General features: G+C 60.0%; 3 protein-coding genes across 4 annotated transcripts; all 3 read left to right on the top strand.

Moving 5' to 3' along the window:
- The first annotated feature begins 2 nt into the window (after positions 1 to 2).
- HCRT (hypocretin neuropeptide precursor) lies at positions 3 to 428 on the top strand. The gene has a single exon (XM_062627713.1). The coding sequence runs from the start codon at positions 144 to 146 to the stop codon at positions 426 to 428; it is 285 nt and encodes a 94-aa protein (XP_062483697.1). The 5' UTR covers positions 3 to 143.
- A 692-nt stretch (positions 429 to 1,120) lies between these two features.
- On the top strand, positions 1,121 to 10,676 carry KCNH4 (potassium voltage-gated channel subfamily H member 4). Of its 2 annotated transcripts, none has more exons than XM_062627671.1 (16): positions 1,121 to 1,282; positions 3,931 to 4,164; positions 4,283 to 4,414; positions 4,588 to 4,715; positions 5,365 to 5,608; positions 5,820 to 5,977; positions 6,492 to 6,699; positions 6,782 to 6,976; positions 7,236 to 7,435; positions 7,782 to 8,031; positions 8,136 to 8,350; positions 9,088 to 9,135; positions 9,222 to 9,574; positions 9,677 to 9,783; positions 9,882 to 9,958; positions 10,055 to 10,676. In XM_062627671.1, exons 1-16 carry the CDS (start codon positions 1,207 to 1,209, stop codon positions 10,502 to 10,504), a joined length of 3,075 nt encoding a protein of 1,024 aa, XP_062483655.1. In that variant the 5' UTR covers positions 1,121 to 1,206; the 3' UTR covers positions 10,505 to 10,676. The 2 variants fall into 2 exon arrangements, with proteins under 2 accessions (XP_062483655.1, XP_062483654.1); XM_062627670.1 differs by having other exon boundaries at positions 9,879 to 9,958.
- Positions 10,677 to 10,888: 212 nt separating this feature from the next.
- Positions 10,889 to 22,389, top strand: RAB5C (RAB5C, member RAS oncogene family). Its single transcript, XM_062627668.1, has 6 exons — positions 10,889 to 10,986; positions 18,084 to 18,329; positions 19,378 to 19,529; positions 19,845 to 19,967; positions 20,757 to 20,850; positions 21,238 to 22,389. The coding sequence occupies exons 2-6, from the start codon at positions 18,164 to 18,166 to the stop codon at positions 21,351 to 21,353; spliced, it is 651 nt and encodes a 216-aa protein (XP_062483652.1). The 5' UTR covers positions 10,889 to 10,986; positions 18,084 to 18,163; the 3' UTR covers positions 21,354 to 22,389.
- The last annotated feature ends 1,117 nt before the right edge of the window (positions 22,390 to 23,506 follow it).

Here is a 23,506-nt window from a genome sequence, read left to right as displayed (position 1 = left end):
GCCCATTGCTCCAGCAGCTCCAGAGAGCTGCCTGCCTCTTGTTCCTGCTCCTGCTCTGCTCCCTGGCTGCTGCCCGGCAGAGTCTGCCCGAGTGCTGCCGGCAGAAGACCTGCTCCTGCCACATCTATGACCTCCTGCACGGCATGGGCAACCATGCCGCCGGCATCCTCACGCTGGGCAAGAGGAAGAGTGGCCCCCCGGCATTCCAGAGCCGGCTCTACCGCCTGCTGCACAGCTCCGGCAACCACGCCGCGGGCATCCTCACCATGGGCAAGCGTGGGGAGCGCCCTGGCACCACCTGCCACGACGCATCGGGCTGCCCCATGGGTGCAGGCACTGACACCAGCCCCGCCAGCCCCAGGGACCAGTGCCAGGGGAAGGACCTGACCAAGAGCCAAGCCCAGAGAGCTGCTAAGAGCTTTTATTGAGAGGGGTCGGGGCAGCAGGAACAGAGTGAGGACCCATAGTGGGGCAGACCCAGGGACACACACCTGGAGCTCGGTGTAAATAGCACTTTGACATACCTCCTCCTGGCCTGGCCCAGCCTGCTCAGGGCGCTGCAGGCACCGCCGGCCTTTTACAATAAATGATAGCCCGATGTTACCTGGCTCTGCCTTCTCTCTGGGGAGGGTTACGTGGGGCTGGGTCCCAGCACGGCCAGAACTGGAGTGAACAGAGCCAGGACCCGGCTGGCTGGGAGCTGAGGGGTGTTTGTGAAGCCCCCATAAGGGCTCGGAGCATCCCCATCACAGCACCAGGGAGCCTCGTGGGCACCCGCGCCTGGTCCCCACCACCCCGGCCCTGCGCAGGGGCCTGGGGAGGCTCCGGCTGGGTCCTGTCACCGCCGGGTGCCCCTCAGGGCACGGCCTTGCCCTGCAGCCCCCGGGCTCGGCCGTAAGCAGCGGGGGTGATGCTGGTGCCTCCGGTCCTGCCCCTTTCGCAGCCTCCGTGGGCCCGGCGGGGCCGGTGCCTCCCGGTGCTTCCCGGTGCGGCGGCGCAGGTCAGAGCCACCTGCCCGCGGGCGGGTGCCGGTGCCGAGGCCCCTCCCGGTGCCGGCGGCGCGCAGAGCCCGGGGCGGGGCGGGGGCGGAGCGGGAGCCCCGGGCCGGGCCGAGCCGAGATCAACCCGCGGAGCCGGGACCGCACCTGCGGAGGGGCCCGGGGGGGGCAGCGGAACCCGATCCTGCGGCCGCAGCCCCGAGGGACCATGCCGGTGATGAAGGGGCTGCTGGCGCCGCAGAACACGTTCCTGGACACCATCGCCACCCGCTTCGATGGCACACGTAGGGCCGGGGAGGCGCGGAGCGGGCGGGGGGAGAAGGCGCTGCCCCCGGGGAGGGACGGGGCTCGGGGGGTCGCGGCCGGCCCTGCGCTCTGCACTGTCCCGGGGAGCCCGTGTCCGTTGCTCCGGTACCCCCCGGTGTCCGTGCTCGGTGCTCCGGGCCCCCTGCATCCGTGCTCTGTGCTTCGGGACACCCCGGTGTCCGTGCTCTGTGCTTCGGGACACCCCGGTGTCCGTGCTCTGTGCTTCGGGACCCCCCCGGTGTCCGTGCTCGGTGCTCCGGGACCCGCCGCACCTCGGGCAGTCCCCGGTGCTCTCCTCGCTGCCGGTCCCGTGGCCGCGCTCAGCACCAGGGACAGAGGCCGGGCTCGACGGGAGGGACCGTACGGGACCCCGGGGCGGGGCGGGGGGGGGGGTCCCCGGCGTGGTCGTTGCTGGTCCCGGCCCACCCCGACTGCCCCGGACCCCCCCTGAACCCCGCTTTGCTGTGGGGTTCGTGGGTTCTGGCTGACCCCGCGGGGACCGGGAGTCGGGGTTTTGCCCCCTGGCTTCCCAGAGCTGTAGGGCTGCCATGGGGCACAGCCCGTGGCTGTCACCTCTGCGACACACGGCGGGGTCCTGGGGGACCCCCAGTGCTGCACAGGCTGCCACCCCATTAGCAACGCACCCGCTGGTTTGGGGTTATGTCCCTGGAAATGTGGGTGCCAGGGGGCTGTGTTTTTGGGGGGACATCATCCCTTTTGGGGTCACTTCGCACGGCTGGAGGTGCTGTTGGTGCACCCCCAGAGCTGGGCTCCCCTCTGCATCCATGTCCATGTGCTGTGGCCAGGATGGATTAAACCCCTGGCATGCTGTGGAGGGGATCATGCCAGCGTGCCACGTGCCAGCTCCCGGCACCGCTGCCACCATGCAGTCACCCGGGGACAGGCCATGTTCAGGGCTGACCCCAGGCTTTCCCCGTATCTCTTGGAGCAGGGGTATCCTGGACCAACCGCCTGCAGGGCTGGACATGTCCCACCTCGCTGGGAGGGACCAGTATGAGCATGGCACCGGAGCCTGTATTCCCCTCCCACAGCATTGGAGATCCAGGAGCAGCCCTGGGACATGTTTTGCCTGGCTCCCGGCCCGGCGTGATGTGGAGCATCCCAGACGACACAGGCTGTCATTTGCCTTTAGGAGCTCTCATTTGGGATGTTCCCTTTGAGACCGCAATGAGAGGCAGCAGCCCCTGAACCTTCCCCAGCTGTGCCCAGAGGTGCCAGGGTAGAGCCACATCTGCCTTGTGCTGGTGATGCTGTGAGTGTATCTCCGCAGGGCTGAGGCTTCCCAGGGCTGGATCTGTCTCTCTGAGGAGCAGGGTCCCCAGGGGAGCTGCCTGCAGCACCCCAACCAATGCAAAGCCCTGGGAATCTGCCCCGGGGAGATGGGATTTGCCCCAGGCAGCATCCCCATCTGGCTGCCACCTTCCAGGCACTTTTAAACAGCGTCAGGCTTTGCTGGTTTGATGTGACTCTTATCGGCTTTATCTGCCATGGAGAGGGGCTTTAGCCAGTGATACCCGGGTGAGTTAACCCTGCCTCTCCCAGGCCCGCTGGGCCTGAGGGTACCCATCTGTGTGTGCTGGTCACTGTGAGAGGGGGGCTGCTGAGCCCCCCAGTGCCGCATCCCCCTGCTAGGCAGAGCCACTCCCAAATGCAAGCCCTTTTTTTCCTTTTCTAATAACACATCCTGGACAACGCCGTAATCCTGGTTCCCCAGAGCCAAAATCTGGCCTTAGTCACAGCTTCAAGCTATTTTTGCTTCCCCAAGCTAATCCTGGTCTGAGCTGTGCTGTGGTGGCCCCCCTGCACCCCTGTGGCATCAGGGCTGCCTGCGGCTGCATCCACCCCTTCCGCAGCCTCCTCTGCCCCTGCCCTGCCATATGCATGCCATGCACTTCCAGGGGCTCTCTCCTTCACTGTGACAGGGGTCAGACCACGTCTGCCTGCTCCTGGTGCCTGTGCTGTGGGGATGCTGGTGCCTGTGGGGATGCTGGTGCCTGCAGGGATGCTGGTGCCTGCAGGGATGCTGGGCTGAGGACCCATGAGCTGGAGACTGTACTGGGTCTGGAGACACCCTGGTCTGCCATTCTGGGTGCAGGTGTAGTCCATGCCGGCCATACACCCCGCTTCCCTCGCACCCTTTTAGCATGAGGCCACCTTCCCTTGCAGGCCAAGGTCACCCAGCATGGGCCATGGACTCACCCCAGGTTCTGGGTTTCTCTGCCCCACTCTTGGTGGGCTGGAGGTCGCAGCACCACAGCCCAGTGCCCCAGGGCTGCCAGTGCCCAGCTGGGTTTGCCACAGCTCCTGCTAAGCTGCCGGAGCCCTGGAGGGAGGTGGGAGCAGCAGATGGTGAGGGGGAGGCAGGAATCACCTGGCAATGGGAGCCTGGAGCTGGATCTGGGCTCCAGGACCCCAGTGCATGGGGCTGGGGCAGGCTCCAGAGGCCACAAGGCAGGGAGCAAGTGAGCTCCGGGTGCAGCCAGCAGCCAGCCACAGACCTGGCTCCACTTCCCAGAGGGCCCCATGGGGGTCCGAGAGGGCTGAGCTGCCCTTTGTGCCCCCAGGGTGGCCGCGGGCCCTCAGGGGCAGCTGCTTCTCCTTGCAGACAGCAACTTCATCCTGGCCAACGCGCAGGTCCGCTGCGGCTTCCCCATCGTCTACTGCTCCGACGGCTTCTGCGACCTCACCGGCTTCGCCCGCACCGAGGTCATGCAGAAGAACTGCAGCTGCCGGTTCCTGTACGGGGCCGAGACCAGCGAGCCCGTGCTGCAGCGCATCGAGAAGGTGCTGGACGGCAGGCAGGAGTACCAGACCGAGGTCTGCTTCTACAAGAAGGGTGGTGAGTGGTGCACGGCACTGGGACCCTGCCCGCGGCTCCCGATGGACGTGTCCCCAGGGTGAAGCCGCTGAGGGGCAGAGGGGACGTCCTGCCTTCAGCACCCCTCTTGTCCACGCAGGAGCTGCCTTCTGGTGCCTGCTGGACATCATGCCCATCAAGAACGAGAAGGGGGAGGTGGTGCTCTTCCTCTTCTCCTTCAAGGACATCACCGAGAGCCGGGGCAGGAGCCACGGGGGGGACAAGAAGGAGGGTGAGCCGTGGATGGGATGTGCACGGTGGGCAAGCGACAAAGGGGCTCCCAATTCCCTGCTGGGTCCTGCCTGCCTCTGGTCAGCCGTGCAGGGAGGGGACCCAAAGCAGCCCCTGCCCTGCTGCACCAGCAGTGCCGCAGCCACTAAACCCAGCGTGTCTTGTGTGCTGCAGACAAGCAGAGGAGCAAGAGGCCCGGGAGCTCTCACCTGCGGGCAGCACGCAGGCAGGGCCGGACCGTGCTGCACCGACTCAGCAGCCAGTTTGCCCGGAGGGACCGCAGCGAGATGAAAATCAACCGTGTAAGGACCTGGGGGAAGCCCTCCGCTTCACGCGGTGCCTCCGGGGCAGGCTGGGGATGCTGCAGCATCCCTGGGACCAGCCTGTTCCCATGCGTGCCCCTCGCTGGCCTCCCCAGCACCCAGATGCCGACCACGTCCAGCAGCCACCCTCGCTCCAGGCTGCAAATGGGGTTCGTTGGCATCGGCTGGGAGGGGAGCGCGGAGCCTGCGGCAGCTCCCGCAGGGCCCTGCCTCTCCTCACACGGTTGCTGTCGGGAAGCGCAGCCGCTCGCTCACAGCATGGCCCCGGGGGGGGGGGCACCGTTACCAGGCTGCGGGGCCCCAGTGCGGGGCTCCCGCTGTCCCCAGCGGCACCGTGTCCCTGTGGGGCACGGGGGGGGGGTCTGCCCCAGCATCTGAATTGGCACCTGGGATGCTCTGGGCAGCAGCTGGCGGTGCTGGTGGATTATTGTTAATAGCATTAGCCTCACGCTCCTGTATACACCATAACCGGGTGTTCTGTGCCCATCTTTGAGGGTGACCTCAGAGCAGCCCATGTGCCCCGTTGGAGAGCTGTGTCCATCACCCTGGCATCAGGAACGGGGGGACACCGCGGTGACCTCTACTCCTTGTGCACCACCATGTGCCACCCTGCCCCTTGCTCCCTCAGAACGTGTTTGAGAACAAGCTGTCCATCCCCGAGTACAAAGTGGCCGCAGTGCAGAAGTCTCGCTTCATCCTGCTCCACTACAGCATCTTCAAGGCCCTCTGGGACTGGCTGATCCTGCTGGCCACCTTCTATGTGGCCATCACCGTGCCCTACAATGTCTGCTTCACGGGCACGGAGGAGAACCTCTCGGCCGCCCGCAGCCCCATTGTCAGCGACATCGCTGTGGAGATGCTCTTCATCCTGGGTAGGTCCAATGTCGGGGCTGAGCACCCATTTGGGATGGGGGACATGGCTGGGCAGGGTGGAGCAGCAGAGTTGTGGGGTGATGTGGAGGGGGGGCTGCTGCTTTGCCCCCACTGCTGGTGCTGAGCAGCCTGGGAGTGGGCCCTAGGCTGGCTGTGGACCCCAGGCTGGTGGTGGCAGTGCAGTGAGGACCAGTCCTGCTCTGGGTGCAGACATCATCCTGAACTTCCGGACCACGTATGTGAGCCAGTCAGGGCAGGTGGTGTACGAGCCCCGCTCCATCTGCATCCATTACGTGGCCACCTGGTTCTTCGTGGACCTGATCGCTGCTCTGCCCTTCGATCTGCTCTACATCTTCAATGTGACCGTGGTGAGTGCCGCCGGCAGCACCGGTGGGAGGCGGCCCCTTCCGCAGGGATGCGAGAGCAGCGCGGGCAGCGAGGGGAAGCGGCGATGGATATAGCAGGAAACCTCCCACATATCCCAATTTAACCAGAGGACGCCACAAACGACGGTAACTGCTGAGGCACCTCTGCAGAAGCTGCAGGCAGGCACCCGGCCTGCACCCAGCACCAGCACCCAGCACTCAGCACCCCGCATGCCTGTGCTCTGCCCAGGATTCAGAGCAGCTCCATGTCCATGTGCAAACACTTTGTGGACACGCACACACCCCATTGCAATGAGGGGCACCTGCAGTGCCTCCCCTCTCTGCACCTCTCAGCACCCCAAATCCCGCAGGATGGTGGGAGGCTGCAGGGGACATGCTCATCCCATCTGGCCCCAGAGCCCACGACCCTGACAGCCCTGGGAGGGGGTGAAGGGTCCCTGCTGGGGGGTAAAGGGGTCTCTTCCCAGCCTGCCTGAGCGCCTGCCCCGCTCCCCAGACCTCGCTGGTTCACCTGCTCAAGACGGTGCGGCTGCTGCGGCTGCTGCGGCTGCTGCAGAAGCTGGACCGCTACTCGCAGTACAGCGCCATGGTGCTCACGCTGCTCATGTCCATGTTCGCGCTGCTGGCCCACTGGATGGCCTGCATCTGGTACGTCATCGGGCGCAAGGAGATGGAGAGCAATGACCCCCAGACCTGGGACATCGGTGAGGGGGCTGCAGGGGACGGGGGCATGCTCAGGCAGCGGCGGGGGCTGCGCTGGTGCTAACCCCTGGCTGTGCTTGGCAGGCTGGCTCCATGAGCTGGGCAAGAGGCTGGAGGCTCCCTACATCAACAGCTCATTGGGGGGCCCCTCCATCCGCAGCGCCTACATCGCCTCCCTCTACTTCACCCTCAGCAGCCTGACCAGCGTGGGCTTCGGCAACGTCTGCGCCAACACCGATGCTGAGAAGATCTTCTCCATCTGCACCATGCTCATTGGGGGTGAGGAGGGGAGCGGGGCAGCACTTGGGGGGCTTCATCCCCCCCCCCCCCAAGCTGGAGCAGTGGGTGCAGCAGAAACCTGGGCAGGGCACTGGGGGGACACGATGAACACATGAGGGCTGTAGGACAGCCCTGGGGCTGGAGGTAGGGGAGAAGTCCCCTGTGCTGCACCCCTCAGCCCCACGATGCTGGCAGGGGCAGAGCCCAGCCTTTGCTTGGGCCCCCTCAGTGGTTCTGATGCTGCCCTCTTGGTCGCCAGCGCTGATGCACGCCGTGGTCTTCGGCAACGTCACGGCCATCATCCAGCGCATGTACTCGCGTCGCTCGCTCTATCACACCCGCATGAAGGACCTCAAGGACTTCATCCGCGTCCACCACCTGCCCCAGCAGCTCAAGCAGCGGATGCTGGAGTACTTCCAGACCACCTGGTCGGTGAACAACGGCATTGATGCTAACGAGGTATGAGATATTGGCTGGGCTGGTCCAGTCCCTCTCCAGGGGCTGGCAGGGCCACCTATGGGAGTGCCAGTGCGTGTGTGTGCTCATGTGTGTGTAAGCATGTGCAGATGTGCACATGGCCATGCTGGAGGGACCAGAGCTGTGCGCCAGGTGTATGGGGCAGGTTCCTGCCGGCACAGGGAGCAGGGCAGACCCATAGAGCAGAGGCAGCCCATCACTGCACCAGAGCTGGCCCATGTTTGCCAGCGGGGCAATGCTCTGCGTCGGAGGGGGACCTGTGCCCTGTCAGGGTGATGGGGGGCTGCTCCTGCCACCTGCACCCAGCACCCTGCCCCGCTCCCCCCAGCTACTGCACAACTTCCCCGACGAGCTGCGTGCGGACGTGGCCATGCACCTCCACAAGGACATCCTGCAGCTGCCCGTGTTCGAGACCGCGAGCCGCGGCTGCCTCCGCTCCCTCTCGCTCCACATCAAGACCTCGTTCTGCGCGCCCGGGGAGTACCTGCTGCGCCAGGGCGATGCCCTGCAGGCCAACTACTTCGTCTGCTCCGGCTCCCTCGAGGTGCTGAAGGACAACGTGGTTCTGGCCATCCTGGGTGAGGGCAGGCGGCGCGGATGCTTCCCCCGTCCCCTTCTGCTGCCCGGCCGGGTGAGGGGTCCGGGGCTCATGCTGCCAGCCCACCCCGGTGCCCTCCTGCAGGCAAAGGGGATTTGATCGGAGCCGACCTGTGCAGCACCGACCGGGTGATCAAGACCAACGCAGACGTGAAGGCGCTGACTTACTGTGACCTGCAGCACATCGGGCTGCGGGGGCTCTGCGAGGTGCTGCAGCTCTACCCTGAGTATGCCAGCAAGTTCACGGCCGACATCCACCAGGACCTGACCTTCAACCTGCGGGAAGGCAGCGAGATGGAGGTAGGTGCGTGTCCTCCCTCCCTGCGGCCACGCAGGTACGTCCTGTCCTGGTGTAACTCTGGGGAATTGGAAACCAGGGCATTTGCGGAGCAGGAGGCGGATGGAAGGCTTGGAAATGAGGATGGAGAGGACCGGGGGTCACTGCGGGACAGGCAGCGGGGCACAGCCCCCCCGGTGCGCAGGAGGCAGCGCCGGGGGGTGTGGGTTTAGTCACGCTGCCGGCTCCGGGATGTTCTGCTGCAGAAATAGCTCTGCAGAGCTTCTCCTCCCCCGTTTCTGCTGCTGGCTTTGCGCTGGCAGCGAGCGGTACCCACAGCCCCAGGCCCTACAGAGGTGGAGTAGGGGGTCGAGATCCTAGGCAGCCAAAACCCCAGCACATCCATCACCAGGGAAAGGGAGAAATAATCCAGCGGTGGAGGATGCAAATGGAGCCTGGCTCCCGTGGGAGCTGATGCTCTGATGGGATTTAGGGCGCAGCCTTGGCTCTGGCTTGGGATACACAGGCCGAGGTTGGGCAGTTCCTCAGTGTCGTGACAGCAGCAGAGAAAGGAGAGCAGGCGAGAGGCTGCGGGGCTGGTGCTGGGGAAGGTTTGGTTGTGCAGGGGTGGCACGGAGAGGCCGGGAGTGCTGAATGCTGAGGCGAGGAGCGGGGCACACGCCCGGCGCTGTCTGCCTGCAGCCGGCCCCCGCAGGGGTCCCGTGAGCCGCTGAACCGGTGCCGTCTGCTCTCCCCACAGGGGCTCTGCCGCTACTCCCGGTCCCCGCGGCTGCCGAAGGCTCCGCAGGTCTGTGCTGCGCCGGGAGCGGGAGGGAGGAGGCCGGGACCGAGGTGGCACCAGCCCTGACTCCCCCACCTTGCACCCACCCGCAGCCTCATCCGGAGAGCGGTGCCGCCACCGGGAAGCCCCTTCCCTCCGTCCTGGAGGACGAGGAGGAGCCGGACGAGGTCTTCCAGCGCTCCCCTGCCACCATCGCCCGCCGCAAGCTGCTGCTGCCGCAGCTGAGCAGCCCGGCCCGGCGCGGCTCCCCCAGCAGCCTCCTGGGCGATGAGCTGTGCCAGGTCTCAGCCCTGCGGCGCAACTGCCGCTCCCCGGCCCGCTGCAGCCGGGGCCGCAGCCCCTCTCCGCAGCTCCGCCGGGAGCAGGAGGGCAGCGCGGGCAGGAGGCCCCCCAAGCTCCTCATCCCCTCCTTGCACACCTACGGCCCCCCGGACCTCAGTCCCAGGTAAGGCTGGGACGTGCCCTGCTGCGGGTTTGTGCCGCTGGGAAGGGTGGCAAATGGGCGACGGAGTGATGAGGCTCAACCCTCGCCCTGCTCCTGTCCTAGAGTTGTGGATGGCATTGAAGACAACGGCAGGACGTCGGAGCCGCAAACCTTCTGCTTCAACGTGGACCCCCCGCTGCAGAGGGCGGCGAGGGACTCCCCTACCTCAGGTACCTCCCGCGGAGCCGGGCAAGGCCTGGGGCACTGGCCGTGGGGCTGGGGGACTCAAGGAGCTCTCCGCCACCACTGGAAATGTCTTTCCCAGCAGGGACCAATGCGTGCAGCCCAGCCCTGGCGCTGGAAGCAGAGGAGATAAAGCAGAACATCATGAGGCTCAACCAGGAGGTGCGCTGGGGGCCGGAGGCACGGCCCCGAACGCACCGGGGATGCTCTGCCGGGGGGAGCTTCCACCGGCGCTCACTGCTCTCCTTCCCCTTGCAGATCAACCACCTCAACCAGGAGGTTTCCCACCTCAGCCGGGAGCTGCAGCGCATGATGGAGCTGCTCCAGAGCCGCCTGGGCACCCCGCAGCCCCTCGCCTGCCCCTACCGCCTGCCCCCTGCAGCCCCTCGGCCCCTATCGCCCCCGGTGCCCCCTTCTCCGCTCCCCGCTCCCCCCAGCTCCCGCAGCTCCCCCTGCGCCAGCCCCCCGGCCAAACGCTGCCCCGTCCGCAGCCGCTCGGCCCACGCCGGTGCCAGCCCCGCCGCGCACCCGTGGCTGGGGCCGTGCCCGCCCCGGGGGGACACCCCCAGCCCTGAGCCCCGCCGGACCCCGGACTCGCCGCCCCTCGCGCTGCCGCCCCGCTTTGCCCACTCCTTCCCCGGCTGCTCTGCCGGGGGCCGGTCCCGCATCCACCCGCAAGCCCGCTCCGGCTCCTCCAGCTCCCACTGACCCCGCGGGCTCCGGGGTGGCGGCGGGGGGGGACCTCGCCATGGGGACCCCTCTCCGCGGCCCCGCTCTCTCTGACCTGGCCACCGGCACTCAACCCCCCCCCTCGGGGCAGCAGCGGCCGGAGCGGGGTCACCGCGCACCTCCCGCCCGCTCCCACGGGAGCGCCCCGGGATGCGGCCCGGCACCAGCAGGGTTTTGATCCGGTTTTGGACTCCGTGCCCGCGGGGTGCCCGGTGCGGGGGTCCCGAGGTGGGGGTCGGGGGGGTCCCTCCGCTCCCGTCCCGCCCCTTCGCAATAAAGTCTCTATTTTTCCACCCCGCTCCCGCTCCGTCTCTGCCCGCCCCGTCCCGGCCGGTTCTACCAATGGGCTGCAGGCGAGGGACCGGAAGGGGTGGGCGGATCCGGAAGCGGAACGGGTAAAGGCGGAAGTGAGGGCCGGGGCCTGCGAGACTCACCTGCGGCGGGGAGCGGCGCTCCGGGCGGTGAGTGCGGCCGGGGGCAGGGCCGGCACCGCGGAGGGAGGCGGCGGGGGGCTGCGGCTCTTGGAGGCTGCTCGGAGCGAAGCTCCGGGTCCCGCTCGGTGCCCAGGAGCGGCGGGTCCGGGTCCGGCCCCGGGAGCGCGGCCGCAGCTGTAACGGGGAGCGGGGCAGCGCTGGTCGGGAGGAGCCGCGCGGCCGCGTCGGGCTGGGGGGAAGCGTCACGTTTGCATTGGGGGTTCCCTCCCGGAGCGGGACGGGCTCCGTGCGCGGGGCGCAGCGGGGGCGATGCCGCCCGTTCCCGTCTCCTTTGTGTCTCGGGCGGCAGCGGCTGTTCGGAGGTGAGAGGGAGCGTGCGGCGCTGTGAGGATCGCGGTGGGGCAGTGCTGCGTCCTGCCCGGGCGGGGGCTGAGGTGGGAGTCGGAGCTCCGGGGGTCTGAGAGGCCGGGCAGAGCCGCCTGCGTGAAGGAGGTGACTTTATTCGCTGGGTGCAACGGGGACCGTTCTGGATGGCTGCTGGTGGCGAGCGCGGGCCCTGTCTCCCTCTAAGAGGCACTCGTGAAGTGAAATCCGCGGTGCTGCAGCCTCTCGAGCGGGGCACCAAGCCTGCAAGGAAGTTTCGTGGCTCGCCTGGAAGGAGACGCGGGTGTGCTCACGAGCAAGGGTGTCCTGGGGTGCTCAGCGCAGTGGGAGACCGCCCTGCACGGGAGCTGGGAGCTGTGCGTGAGCCTGCAGCGGCGGCCGGCAGTGCGGGTTGGAAGGGAGCACCGGCTCCTGCGGGAGCGGCTCAAAGCTGGCGGTGCTCGAGGCGCTGCTGTAACTCCTGGGGCTGGGTGGGAGCTGAGAGGAGCTGCTCCCTGGCAGCAAACTGGGACGCTTACTGTAAACTGGGCTGCCAGCGAGCCCGAGCCCAGCGCTGACCCCGGCTCAGCTGACCTTTTGTGTGTGGCTGGGCCAGGTCTGACCTTGACCGCTTCCAAGCGTAAGGAAATCGGAGGGAAGCGGCTATGCCAGGTCCTATTTTAAGTCCGACGTGGAACAACTTGCATCTCCTATTCTTAGCTCTTTGTGTGGTGGGTCAACGCATACTTGAGCTGCCCTGCTTAGAGGGTGACATCAGATCTGCTGTGCGCTGGGTTTGGACTCCTGAGCTTGTGCTGATGGCAGGACTCTGCTCGGTTGAGACCAAAAAAAGGAAGAGGCTTCTGATTCACGTTGGCTTGGCATACTGTGCTGAGTGAACTTTCTGGGAATAGCCATTAATACTCACTACTGCCTTGACTCCAAAAGTTTTCTGTGGTTTTCTCTCAGCTGAGCTGGTTAACAAGGTGAAAGAAATGGGACTGAAGAGCCTGAAGGATTCAGAGTAGTGTGTGTAGGCAGCTGCAAAACAATGCTCATCTTAAATGCATTCATGAGGTGAGCAGGTAAAGTACAGGCCTATATAGACCCAAAAGGGGAAGAATTAGATTCAGTAACTGGGTCTCAGTGCTGGAATAATCTCACACTTGGGGCTCAACAGTATGCCCAACCAGTTAACTGCTTTCATAGCAATCAAATCTACCTCCCCCTAAGATGCTCCAGGCTGATTGAGACAACACTGGGTTTAAGATAGTGCCAGGCAGTGGTGGTCCCTCGAGGCTGTTCAGGGGCTGGTACCCTTCAGGTGAGGGAGGAAGATGGGATGGGACTCCTGCAGAAGGGTTTAAGTTACTGGAGAGCAGTGAGGGGGAGGCTGGCTTGCTGTGGGGATGCAAATAGAGTAAAATACAGCACTTGTCTAGGTTTAGTAACCTAAATGCTTTAGTCCCATTTGCTTTATGAGTGAAGCCCATAAGGAGCTGGGCAGTGTCTGAAACAAAACTGTCTAGTGATGTATTCATGCCTTGTGAGCTCGGCCAAACTTAATTGTTGGGATGAGAAGTGGAATTACCTTCATCACAGCAAAGCTCTTCTGCTCCTGAAGAGGGATCATCTTGAGAATTGCTCTAGGCCCTGCTGGTCATCAGCTCTTGATCCTGGCTTCAGGTGTTTAGTGGGTAGGTGGTCAGGGCATCTCCCTGAAGAAGGAGGGGGAAAGAATGCCAAGTGCTTTCAGACACAGGAAATGAAATGGGAACGCTTCTAATGAAGTGGGTGTAGCCCAGAGTATTTCGGTCAGCATACTTGAAACAGGGTAGAAGGTAGAAATGGTGGAGTCAGCTCTTTCCTTCCCTTGGGGTATGAAGTTTGAAGGCCTCTTATGCAAGCTCTGTGAAGTTGTCAGAGTAACACCATGAAAACACTCCAAGTGCTAGCCAGAGACAGTGAACCTTCCCGAGAGGGGCAGTGCTGGGGGAGAATAAAGCTTCATCTCCATCCTGAGAGGAGCCCTCTCCTCCCCTGGAGCCCAGGAATGAGCTGCTGGAGTAGCTCTACATAAACAGATAAGAAACCCCTGGGTTTAATGTTTGCTTTTATTTGGTAGAGCTCCAAATAAGGAGCTGCCAGAGGCAAGTCTGGAAAAGATATTACGAAGGTCACTGATTCTCTTGCTGGGAAGACAGCAGTTTTGTGCTTTGTGGTGTCAATGATCTTGCCTTCTTGTTCCCAGAATGGTGGGTGTTACCTAAAGGCACACACTGCTGGATTTCTGGGTTATTAAACTGGCTTTTGAGGGCATGCTGAGCAAGGGGCACGTGCAGGAGCAGGGGTTCAAAGACCCTTGTCTGCACAATTAAACACTTGGTGCTTTTGTTCCATTTGCAGCAGGTCCAGACTGTGCTCCTGAGTTGCTCCTTCGGCCTCACTGTGCCTCATCTGCTGTGCCATGGGCCCAAGTCTTTGCAGTGTCAAGGATAACCAGAAGTACCTAAGCCTGGCTCCACTCTCTGTTTCTCTGTTCAGCTGTGGTGATCTAAGAGGACAGTAACAGCAGTTTTAAAAGCAATTAGTCATGCTCTTCTGCAGAATTAACCCCCCTACTGGGTTAGACATGGAACTTCCTTGCGCTGCCACTGTGACCAACATGCTAATAACTGTTGCTGCTGATACCTAGTCAACTGTGTGAGCACTAAAAACCTGTAGCTCCAAGGCAGCATCAGGAAGTGGAATGTCTTTGTACCTCACTGGGTGTTCTCAAGAATTCCTGGTAAAGAATAACCACTTAACACCCTCCTGAGGGGATGTGGATGGGGTTAAACTGGCTAGAAGAAGGCTTGAGGGAGCTTGATGCCTCCCTTTCACCCAAGTGCTGCCCATCTTGCCACAGTCCTGTAGGCTGTCATCTTCCAGAGTCAGATCAGCTCTGCAGGATACACGAGTGTTCCTGGCTTTGCTTTCAGGTGGCATTTAGCAAATGTGCTTTAAACTGAGCAGTCCCTTTCTGTGTGTGACTGTGTTTGGAGCTGCCCTTGACTCCAGATGATCACAGCACTGCCTGCTCAACAAGCGCCTGCGGTGCCATCCTGCAGGCTCCCTGCACACAGCCCCTTGCTGGGCTGAGCGGTGGCTGCAGCCTGGTGGCCTTGAAGGCTCAGATAGGGTTGTTTTGGAAGAGCTTCTGGGGCTGCTTTGGGGGCTGTGGCTTTGCAGGTGTCGGGAAGCAGATGGGTGTATCAGAAGCATGGGAAGGAGCTGGGCTTTTACCAATCTTGCTACTCTTGTTCAGGGCTGTAGCTACCAACTAAAAGTAATTTAACTTTTTGTTAATGTAAATCCTGTTTAGCTCTAAAGTAAAATGCATTTGCCAAAGTATTTGGGAGGTTTGGGCATGAGACTCTCTAGAAGAATTGTGACCAAGCTGATTTAGGTCTGTGAACCTGTACTTTAAGGCTGTTAGAGCAGCTCCTGACAACTGCAATGGCTAGTTCCCAATTCAGAGCTGCTACTGAAGTTACAGCCCTGCTGATCCAGACACTGAGCCCTTTGTTTGTGGAGGGAAGTGCATGTTGCCTGTAGAAAGATGAAGTATTAAAACTGATCAGACTTTACGGGGCTGAGGGACGGGGGTCATCAATGTGTTTCCTGGCTCATCTCATCTCCTCTCCAAGAGCTGGGTCTGTGGCTCTTTCCCCTGCAGTGTGGAGAAGCTCTCACAGTGTGTTGGATGCTCAGGTTGGCACCTCGTGCTGTGCTCATCCGGGCTAGTAGGGGAGTCTGTGGTGTTCTGCTGGGTCTCATTCTTGCTGAGTGAATCTGGGTCCTGAGGCTGACTGCCTCCGGGGTAGGAGCAAGGTAGCACAAGCTTCCTGCTGGTGATGGCCGGCTGCCCATTCGGTGTGAGGTGAAGCAAAACCACTCAGTAACTTCAGGGCTTCCTTTGCCAAGGAATTCATGTAACACTGTCAGCTATTTAACAAGATAAATACTTCAGTGGGGCTTTTGTCTTGAGGATCTTGATTCTAAGCCAACAAATCCCTGGTGAAACGGCCTCTTGCATAGCTCCGAGCAGAAGCAGCCCTCTCGGGTTACTGGATTCTTCAGGATTGGGTTTCTAGCTCTCGCCACCTTTCAGAGGAGTCCTTGCTGCTGAGTGAACACAGGGCAAAGGCATCAGGTTCTGTTGTGCTGTTCTCGAGCATCCCAACAGCTCTGGAGAGCTGCCTTGCTCTGGGAGGGGCTGGGGGTGCAGCAGTGCCTTCTCATTCAGGGCTCTCCAATCCTTGGGCTCAGTATTCATGGAGTGCAGCAGATCCTGTCAGACAGGGAAGTGCTGAGAGGTGCGTAAACCACGGAAGTGTGATAGGCTTGGAGGTCTGGACAGCATCAGGCATTGAAACTGAACCAACCAACCAAGAGTCTGTGCCCAGAGTTCACAATAACAAAGCTGGGGCTTTTGCCCATGTGCTGCAGAGCTCCTGCGTGTGCAGGGGGCAGGTATAGGGCAAGCAAAGCAGCATCACCTTCTTGGGGCAGGCTGCACCTTCAGCCACTTCCCCCCCTTGGCATGGTGGCCCTGTAGTTATTTCAGTCTGGCTGACCTGTGGCTCGAGCATGACCTCGTGTTCTCCTGGCCTGTGGACATCAGCAGCAATGCTGAGCTGCTTGTCCTGGTCTCATGGATGTGCTTAGCCCGAGACCCCCCCCCAGGGAGCAGTTTGGGCCATCTGAACTGTGTCAGTCCCACCCAAACCATCCTGAAGGTCTGGCAGCATCTCATGGCGATGTGAAGTCACGGAACCTCAAACCACCTTTAGGGGATGATCAGGTTCTCCAGAACTAAAAGTGGCCCAAGTCTCTGGTTGCTTCGCTGCTTGCTCTGGTCAGCAGCTCTCCACGATGACCTGGCCATGCAGACATGTTTGCCTAGTTCTGTTTGGGCTCCTGTAGCACGACCAGATGGAGACATGGATGGAGATGTGTGAAATATAGGTCGTGGCAAGACTTGAGGATGTCACCGAGCTCACTTCCTTGTTTTGCTCTGGGGATCACCCCTATCGTGTTTCAGGAGGTCATAGCTGGGCAGAGGCATGATTCACGTGGCATTTACTGTGCCGAGTGTTAGTGTGAAACAGCAGCAGAGCTGATACAGACTGCCCTGCGAGAGGAGGGCAAGGTTAAACAAGCAAAAGCTGGTCCCTGGTAAACCCTGCTTAGAGGAGAAACTCAAAGGTGGGAAGCTTTTCAGGCTGATGCTCTTGAACCTGGTGGCAGCCAGAGCTGCAGAGTGCTGCTTCCTCACTGCCCAGCAAAACAAGTGGCTAATTTGCTTCCTATCCAGCTTTCTCCTCCGATGAAAGCAATGTTCTTCACTTAACCCAGGTCATTGAAAGCAGTGGCTTCTTCACACTCGGGCTCCTGAAGCATCTTGCTGCACTGATGTTACTCCTGGTTCCTTTCTGGCTTCAGTGATTGGTGCTGGCTAAAGCAGGTTTCTGCCTTGCCTCCTGCTCAAACCAATTTGAGGTTCAGTGCCTCTAGGTGAGAGGATGCAGGAGTGCTTTTGTGTTTTGAATGCTGCAGAGGTTCTCCTGCCCATGGCACTAATGGGCTGTCCCTGGGGGTGAGCTCTGACTGAAGTGGCTCTGTGTTTCCTGTCAAACTCTGGAGCTGAACCTCACAGCCAGGCAGGCTTAGCCCTGGAAAGCAGGTATTGGACACTCTCCTTTGGTAGGGAGGCAGCCCTGAGCCTTGTTTTTCCAGTTCAGGCCCATTTCAAGCTGCTTTAAGCTTTTTCTTTGTGGAGAGATGCTGAATGTACTCGGAGCACACCCAGAGTGACTTTGGGGGTACACTCAGAACGAGGAGAAATTGTCTTTGGGGGGACTCTTTGCAGTCGTCTGTCAACCAGCAGCTTGGGTTATGAGAGCTGAAGGGAAAGAGGCAATGCAGAGCAGATGCAATCAGTTGTAGCATTTCTCATTGACAGGAAGTGGGAGTTGTGATGAGTACAGGAAATATGCCTAAATCTGTGTAACTGCGTTTGAAGTACTGCTGTTCTCTGCTGGGTGCAGTAGAGCTAAGTGCCTGGGAAGGCACTGAGGCTTCACTTGTGGTTACTATGGATGAAAACCACCTTGTCTTGCTGTTCTTGCGATGGTTTTGTGCTTCTGCCTGCCTACTGCTCTAAGGTGCAGTATTTAATGGCTTGGGGTGAGTGCCTCTAAGCTGCAGCCTACCTATAGAGACTGCCTTTGAATGCCTCGTGACCCGAAGGACTGAGAGGCAGCGCTGCTTACGTGTGGCACTTGACCACCCCTGCACTGCATTGGTAGTCTGGAGTTGCTGCCTTGGGAGTTCAGGAGAGGAGGAAGGAGCTAAAGGTCAACCTCAGTTACCTCTGTGAGCTGAGTAATTGTTGTTCCAATAGATGAGGCTCTAATAACAGCACTTGGTGTGCTGGCTGCTCTCTACCTGCCTCACCCCAGCAAGGTGAGGCAACAGCCACACACAGTGGAGGTGGTGGGGAGGGAAGGTTGTGTTGTCAACATCCCTTCTCCAAGGAGGCTCGGGAGACCTGGGATGCTGCTGAAGGAGCTGCTCACTGACAGTGGTGCTGCAGCTCATAGCTTACCCCCATGGGAAGGAGGCCCCACCTGCCTGTGCTGGTGGTGGCTGCAGCTCAAACCCACCCTCTAGACCTGGTCCGTGACTGTGCCCCTCACTCTGCCTTCCTCTTCCAGTTGCAACCTGCCTCCAGGTGGATCCCAGCACAGAACCTGCAGCATCCTTTAACTCTCGGCACCCCTGCGCTTCGGCCACCATGGCAGGGCGAGGTGGAGCTGCTCGACCGAATGGCCCAGCAGCTGGGAACAAAATCTGCCAGTTCAAGCTCGTCCTGCTGGGGGAGTCGGCGGTGGGGAAGTCCAGCCTCGTCCTGCGCTTCGTCAAGGGGCAGTTCCACGAGTACCAGGAGAGCACAATTGGAGGTGAGGCCGATGCCAGGTGCCTGCAGCCCAGAGATGCCTCCTGAACGTGCTCCAGGGGCATCAGGAGTGCTGATGGCTGCTGGGCTGAGGCTTTTGCTGTCAGTATCAGGCAGGCAGTGCTTTACCTCTCAGTTTACAGTTTGTTTGTTAGTGTGGAGATCAGCACAGGATAATGCTATGGCAACCGTGTGCTCTGCCTCTGAGGCATCTTCACTTCCAGAGCTTGAATTCCTGCTTCTAATTAGAACTGATGCCTTCAGCTTGGTTGATAGCCCTTAATTATCTCTTCAGAGCATGACCTGGGATTTGGGGGCTGTTTCTAGCCTGATACTCTTAACTACTTCCACAGCTCTTTCAGGTCTAGTTCTTGAGCTTGACATCATTAGCACGGTGTCACCAATCAAAGGTCAGTCAGCACCTGGGCCTCTGGGCAGTGATATTAGGAGGTATGTACTGAGAAAAGGCTTCATTTATCACTCTAGTAACCCATGAAGAGAGTAAGTAGAGCTGTAACTATAGCTTATGGGCAAGCAGGGCTTAATGCTCTGCTGCAGAGGGTCATGTGGGCATTCTGCTGTTCTTCAGTCTGTATCTCGGGCTGGTTGCTTTTCTCCTGGATGTAACACAGGGTATTATACTTGCTGGAACAAGAAAATCACCAGTTACTGAACTGGGGAGTACAGTGTAACTGAGCTGACTTCAGTGCTTTGGCACTCTGGTGCTCTCCAAAGCTAATCCTGGTGGTGATGCAGCTGCGCTGGGTGATGTGTGAGGAGGCTGCTGGGCAAGCGACTGGCAGCGCTGCTGCTCCCATGGCTGGCTGGTGCCCAGGCTCTGGGGGCCACCTTCCTGCCGGCTGTGGGGTGGCTCTTGGGCTCCTGTGTGCAAGGAGCGGGTGATACGGCAGAGCTGAGACTTCACAGCAAGCAGCTCTGCCCTGGCCCCTGTCTGGGGCTCCTGCTGCCGAAGCAGAACTGCTGCGAGCTCCTGGCTCCTGCTGCAGGGCTCTCCAGGAGGAGCTGAGGCAAACATGGACCTTCTCTTTCAGCTGCCTTCCTAACACAGACAGTCTGCTTGGATGACACAACGGTGAAGTTTGAGATCTGGGATACAGCAGGACAGGAGCGGTACCACAGCCTGGCACCCATGTACTACCGGGGTGCCCAGGCAGCCATCGTTGTCTACGACATCACTAACACAGTGAGTACTGGGCAGGGCTGGGGGTCTCTGCTGGCAGGAGGTGGCTGTGCTTGCAGCTGATGCTTCTCAGCTCCCTGGAGAGTGGCTGGGTTCAGAGTCCCTGCAGATGCCTGCCTGTAGGTGCTGAGTGTCTGACAACTGCTCATGGCCTCTTCCTCACTTGTGACCAAGGCTGTCTAAGCTGATAAAGGATCCTGCTACAAAGTGCTGTAGAGGCAGAAAACTTCTTACAGGAAAGACTTGTTCTAATCATATCTTCACTGTGGATTAATAAGAGGCTGCCCTTCCTTACTGCTGCCTCCTGTTTGCTTCCAGGACACATTTGTACGAGCCAAGAACTGGGTGAAAGAGTTGCAGAGGCAGGCTAGCCCAAATATTGTAATTGCACTAGCAGGAAACAAGGCAGACCTTGCTACCAAGAGAGCTGTGGACTTCCAGGTGAGTGGGAATCCAGATCAGTTGTTACCCAAGCAAGTCAGGGAAGCAGCTGTTTGCTTAAGTGGGGGAGAGGGTGGCTATGTCCACAATGCTTTGAGGGAGAGTGGAAGTCGAGGTTTAATGCTGCTCAGGACCCCAGGATGCCACCTAAAGCGAGCTGCAGCCTGCCTTTCCTGTGTGCTCCTCTTGTTGGTAACAGTTTGTACTTGTAGCTCTTGTTGGTCATGGTTTGAATGTAGAATAAGAATAAGGCCCACAGAGCACAAGCTTCTGTCTTCAGTTTCTCCTGCTGCCTTACTCATCCGGGGCTGTCTTCAGCAGGGTGTGAAACAGCATCTTTTAGGTACAAGACAAGTGAAGAACCATTCCCAGCTTGTTCTGCCCTTTGGAGCTCTTACCTTGTCTGAGGCAAACCTTCAAGGAGAAGCTCTTATCTCAGACCTCTGCACAGGCTGGCTGGTGGTGCATTGACAGGCTGTATTTCCCCCACCTAACCAAAGTACAAGGTGGTGTGCTGCTCAGGGCAGGCTGTGTGCACCCTGGGCTCAGGGGGCTCATAAGCAGCCTGCTCTGCTGTTCCCCAGCCAGGCTGTTGGGATGTTGGCCATGCAGCACTGGTTGTGTGTGTCTCCCCAGGCAGGATCAGGGTGCTGGGGTGGGGGGGGGAACGGCATGGAGTGGGACAGAGTTCCTTTAGTGGTTGGTTTGCCAGCTAAGTGAAGCGTGTGAAGCCTGCTTGGGCCTCCTGTTGGCAGGGTGCCTTTACCACTCCGACGTGGTTGTTTGTAGGATGCACAGACGTATGCAGATGACAACAGCTTGCTGTTCATGGAGACGTCTGCGAAGACAGCGATGAATGTGAATGAAATCTTCATGGCAATAGGTAACAGCACGTGTGCTGCAGGGTGACTGGGGTAGCTCGGAGCCACCAGCCCTGCAGCCCAGTGGGCACCATGGGGGCTTCCCGTCCCTGCTGGGTTGGAGGAGGCTCTGGCTGGAGAGGACCAGCTTGTAGCGATCACATCCCTGAGTGGTTGGAGCCTTTGCCCAAAGCCTCTTCCCTCTCCCAGTATCTGGGTGTTAAGCAGGGAAGGAGTGGGGTTGATGGGCAGCCAGCGCTTGGAATGGGTTTGTTTCCTACCCTGCTGCTGCTGGCAGTGCCCAGTCCCAAGCTGCTGCAGAGGATGGGGCCGAGCCGAGCTGGGTGTGCGTGGAGCGGGGTGGGTTTGGCCTCGGCACCGGAGCCACCTCACGCCTGCTTTCCTTCCAGCCAAGAAACTGCCAAAAACCGAACCCCAGACGGCGGCGGGCGGCGCGGGCCGGAACCGGGTGGTTGACCTCCAGGAGAGCAGTCAGCCCAGCAGGAGCCAGTGCTGCAGCAACTGAGCGGGCGGCCCCGCTGCCGGAGCCCTGGAATGACGTGACTGGAATCCACGCTAACAATCGCACTTAACCGTAGAGCGGCCGCTGCCCGTGGCCGCTGTGATTTCTCCATCCCTTTCTGATCATAGGCTGGAGGGAGTTCTTCCACCTGCACCTTTCTGTACAAATACTAATTCAATTCTAAGTCTTAAGTCACTTTTTTAATATATGAACTTCTGCTCTTCCCTCTTCCTGGTGGTGGTGGATGCACGACCTGGTGCCTGCCCAGCCCTCCAGCAAGGGGGGGGGCCCCGAGGCACCCAGGTCCCACTGTACTGTAGTTCACTATTGGAAACAAAGGGATATTGAGACTAGACAGCCTTGTTTCAGATCACCTGTATGTAAAAGCTGAGGCTAATCCCGGTATGATACGCCTAGAACAACCACTAAACTGTAGCATTAGAGTGACAAACTCTTGGCTCTTCAGCCACTTATTGACCAAATCAATGATGAGTATTCTGGGGTGGGGCAGAGGGAAGCGAAACTGGTTTCTTCTGTATTTTGTATTGTATGTTTCTTCATGTAACCAATCAGTATCTTGTCAATATAGTACATCCAACGAGCTGCCTGTTGTCTTTCTTTGTGTTGGACTCCAGCATGCCAACTCCTCTTTTCTATCTCCGGTTCTGTCACAATGCACTAATCCTGTTGCAACTTTTGCAAAAGAAACGAAAATCTTGTATAGAAAATTGTCCTTTTTTTGATGGTTGTGATGCCACTGATGTTGTTAACCCTGCTCTGAATCCACAGGGGTGACGGCTGTACAGAGGTGGGGTGGGGGAAGCCTCGGATAACGATGTATTGCGAAAGGCTGTAATTCCACACAGTATGAAGGGAGGTATTAAAATGGCTTCTGTTGCCAGACTCTAACTGATGTTGGCTGCTGCCTAGTGCCTAATGCAATGTCTTATGCACACTGGTATTTAAGAGGAACTGTCGACTTAGTCTTCATCACAAACTTCAGTTTTGTGTGATTAAAACAAGATTTTTATAAACCTTATCCCAATCACCAATGTTCATGTTTCTTAATCAGCTCAAACAGGAGGGGAGCAGAACCTAACGCTTGTGCTTGGGCTTTGGGGGGTGGATGTACAACACCCTGCTCACCCATAGGGAAGCCTTCCTGGCAGGGAGGAGTGGGCTGTCCCCATTCCTGCAGCCACAGCTCCACGGAGCAGCACAAACTCCTTACCATGGGGCTGCAGGAGCCTGTGCTGTGCTGGAGGCAAACAGTGGGGATTACTCATTGCCTGGTACTTCTATAGGGAAGCTATGGTGCAAGTTGGGAAGAGGTGGGGAGCAGCATGGGGAGGAGCTCAGCTGCCAAGTGGAGGGGCTTGGGGATGCTGTGCTTGAGTACTGCTGAGCAGGGACCACCTCTGTGTTAGGATGAGAGCTTGGAAGATGCTGCTCTCCTGTCATTGCTGCGTGGACCCCCATGAGGGAGACCTGGAGTCAGGGTGGAAGACAGCGCATCCCCTGGCAGCTCTGCTGCTGCTGTGCTTGGCAGAGGGCGAAGGCTGGGATGGGCTGGAGCTGGAGCTCTGCTATAGCCCAAGTGCCTGCCCAGCCCTGGGGCCTCTGGAAGCTCTCTGGGGTACCTGGGAATGAAGCTGGCTGCGAGCAGCCTCAGCTCCTGGGGGCTTCATGCTCTGTCCAAGGGCTTGGTGCCTTTGGCTCCTGCTTTGATTCCTTCAAGCAAGCAGGAAGGGTCTGGAGGAAGTCGGGCACTGAATTCCTGATACCTGGAGCACAGGCTCCTTCCTCTGTTAGAGGAACTCGGGCCCCCTGTGGGGGACACATCCGAGGTGTCCTTGCTTCCAGCAGGGTTTGGACTGGTGCTGCTGCTTTCCCAAGGCAGCAAGAGATGGGTGGGCCTCTTGGAGAAGAGTTTCCCCAATCCCAACCGGGAACGGTCCCATGGACACCTGGTGCGGTGCTGTTGCCATCTGCTGGCTCCTTTTACTTGGTTGCTGGGGCTTCGTTTCTGAGTCTCCCATCTCTGTGATGGGGTCTGGCTGCTGCCTGAGTGTGCGCTGGGGACCTGGAGGGGGTCACGGAGCCTCCTCGCTTGATGCTCCGCTGCCATAGGGAAGGGCTGTGTGAGCTCAGAGCGG

Source organism: Pezoporus occidentalis, unplaced genomic scaffold (assembly GCF_034315485.1).
Source record: "Pezoporus occidentalis ecotype Australia unplaced genomic scaffold, CSIRO_AGI_Poc_V1 ctg304, whole genome shotgun sequence".
Classification (NCBI taxonomy): domain Eukaryota; kingdom Metazoa; phylum Chordata; class Aves; order Psittaciformes; family Psittacidae; genus Pezoporus; species Pezoporus occidentalis.
Note: the sequence above shows the minus strand (reverse complement) of the source record. Positions and strands in the feature narration are given on the sequence as shown.

Coding starts and splice junctions, on each gene's coding strand:
- HCRT (XM_062627713.1), top strand. CDS start 144: ATGGGCAACCATGCCGCCGGCATCCTCACGCTGGGCAAGAGGAAGAGT.
- KCNH4 (XM_062627670.1), top strand. CDS start 1,207: ATGCCGGTGATGAAGGGGCTGCTGGCGCCGCAGAACACGTTCCTGGAC. Junction 7,436..7,781: donor ACGGCATTGATGCTAACGAG/GTATGAGATATT, acceptor CGCTCCCCCCAG/CTACTGCACAACTTCCCCGA. Junction 9,784..9,878: donor GAGGGACTCCCCTACCTCAG/GTACCTCCCGCG, acceptor TGTCTTTCCCAG/CAGGGACCAATGCGTGCAGC.
- RAB5C (XM_062627668.1), top strand. CDS start 18,164: ATGGCAGGGCGAGGTGGAGCTGCTCGACCGAATGGCCCAGCAGCTGGG. Junction 18,330..19,377: donor CCAGGAGAGCACAATTGGAG/GTGAGGCCGATG, acceptor CTTCTCTTTCAG/CTGCCTTCCTAACACAGACA. Junction 20,851..21,237: donor TGAAATCTTCATGGCAATAG/GTAACAGCACGT, acceptor CTTTCCTTCCAG/CCAAGAAACTGCCAAAAACC.